The following is a 1,219-nucleotide window of genomic DNA, read 5'->3' as shown; positions in this document are numbered from 1 at the left end:
AAATGAATAATTTTTATTAATACGGAGGAGATGGATTGTTTAAGTTTAGAGTTTGGAGTTAGAGATATTAATATTTGTTTACTTGTATTTGAATATTAGCCTAGGTTTGGTTTGGGAAGTCCGGGGGGCGGGGGGATGGGATATAACATTGTGTAATATCTGTGATGTATTTCTTTTTTTTTCATGATGAAAACAATAACATTTTATATTGAAAAAAAAAAAAAAAAAAATATCATTAGCCTCATATTGAAAAAAGAGGTGCAGACAAGCGCAAGCCCCTTCAATATTTCTGTTACATTGTCATGGAGTATTATTTTTCAAATTCAGTACCTTAAATTTACAACTAGCTTCTGTGACAATTTAAACAAGTATTCAGACAAGTATTAGCCCAGTATTCAGAAATGCAGGAAGTGAGCAAAATTGTACCCTTATCAGAAAAAGAGAACTTCCATAAACGAATGTTTCCAAAGTTGTAACTCTAGACCCAACTTTTCACCAGAAATTCATTTTTATAACACTTTTAAATAACGTTTCTCTGGAAAAGAGAATAGAAAAGAGAATATCTGAGCTGCTCTCAAAGTACATAACAAATCTGAGAATTTAAATCGATCAGCAGAGGCCCGCATCCTGCACTTCGTAGTCTCCCCCTCCCCGTTTCTTGCATCTTTTTCGGCTCCTATCCCACTCCACAGGCTCCTGGACTTTATTGCTGTTAAACTGCCTTCTACGTTTCGCGGAACTTGCCATTTTCAAGATCGAGGGAAATTCACGAATGTCAGGCACTCAAACTATAATACAGAAATCGAGATGCAATTCACCCCTTCCTTCTCCCCGTCTGGGGAACAGATAGGCGTGTGCTGGAGGCGATTTGTCCTACCTTTCAGAGTGCCCGTCCAGGGTAAACGGTATTCCAGAAGCGATTTCAGGACCTCAGGAAAGTCCACGGAAACGGCCCCGCTATTGTGGTAGCTAGTCATGGCCAATCGCGGGGCCGGCGGGAGGGGGAAGAGTTCCCTATCTTTCCCAGGAAAGGGCCTCTGGTTTGGTAACTGAGCCCCTGAATGCAAACAACTTTTTTTATATAACAAAAGGAACTTGAAGACTTGGGCTATCTTTAACTATATTGCTAACATCTGTAATCTGAAAATGAGGGAGTTTGAGAAAGGGAAAGCCAATCAGAGGTGAAACAGCATTCTTTCACCGAATTTCTCCCCCCCCC

At 40.3% G+C, this 1,219-nt stretch overlaps 1 protein-coding gene across 1 annotated transcript in view; it reads right to left on the bottom strand.

The window, feature by feature from the left end:
* Positions 1–999, bottom strand: part of TEF (TEF transcription factor, PAR bZIP family member) — an 18,156-nt gene extending 17,157 nt beyond the window's left edge. The window contains exon 1 of the mRNA XM_015813608.1: positions 878–999. Within this exon, the coding sequence (XP_015669094.1) occupies positions 878–977 (100 nt within the window). The 5' untranslated portion in view covers positions 978–999. The remainder of the gene's footprint in view (positions 1–877) is intronic.
* Positions 1,000–1,219: the final 220 nt, after the last annotated feature.

The sequence above is a fragment of the Protobothrops mucrosquamatus genome, unplaced genomic scaffold, assembly GCF_001527695.2.
Source record: "Protobothrops mucrosquamatus isolate PMUCROS unplaced genomic scaffold, P.Mucros_1.0 scaffold173, whole genome shotgun sequence".
In the NCBI taxonomy this organism is placed as follows: Eukaryota; Metazoa; Chordata; class Lepidosauria; order Squamata; family Viperidae; genus Protobothrops; species Protobothrops mucrosquamatus.
This window is presented reverse-complemented; position numbering and strand designations above follow the sequence as displayed.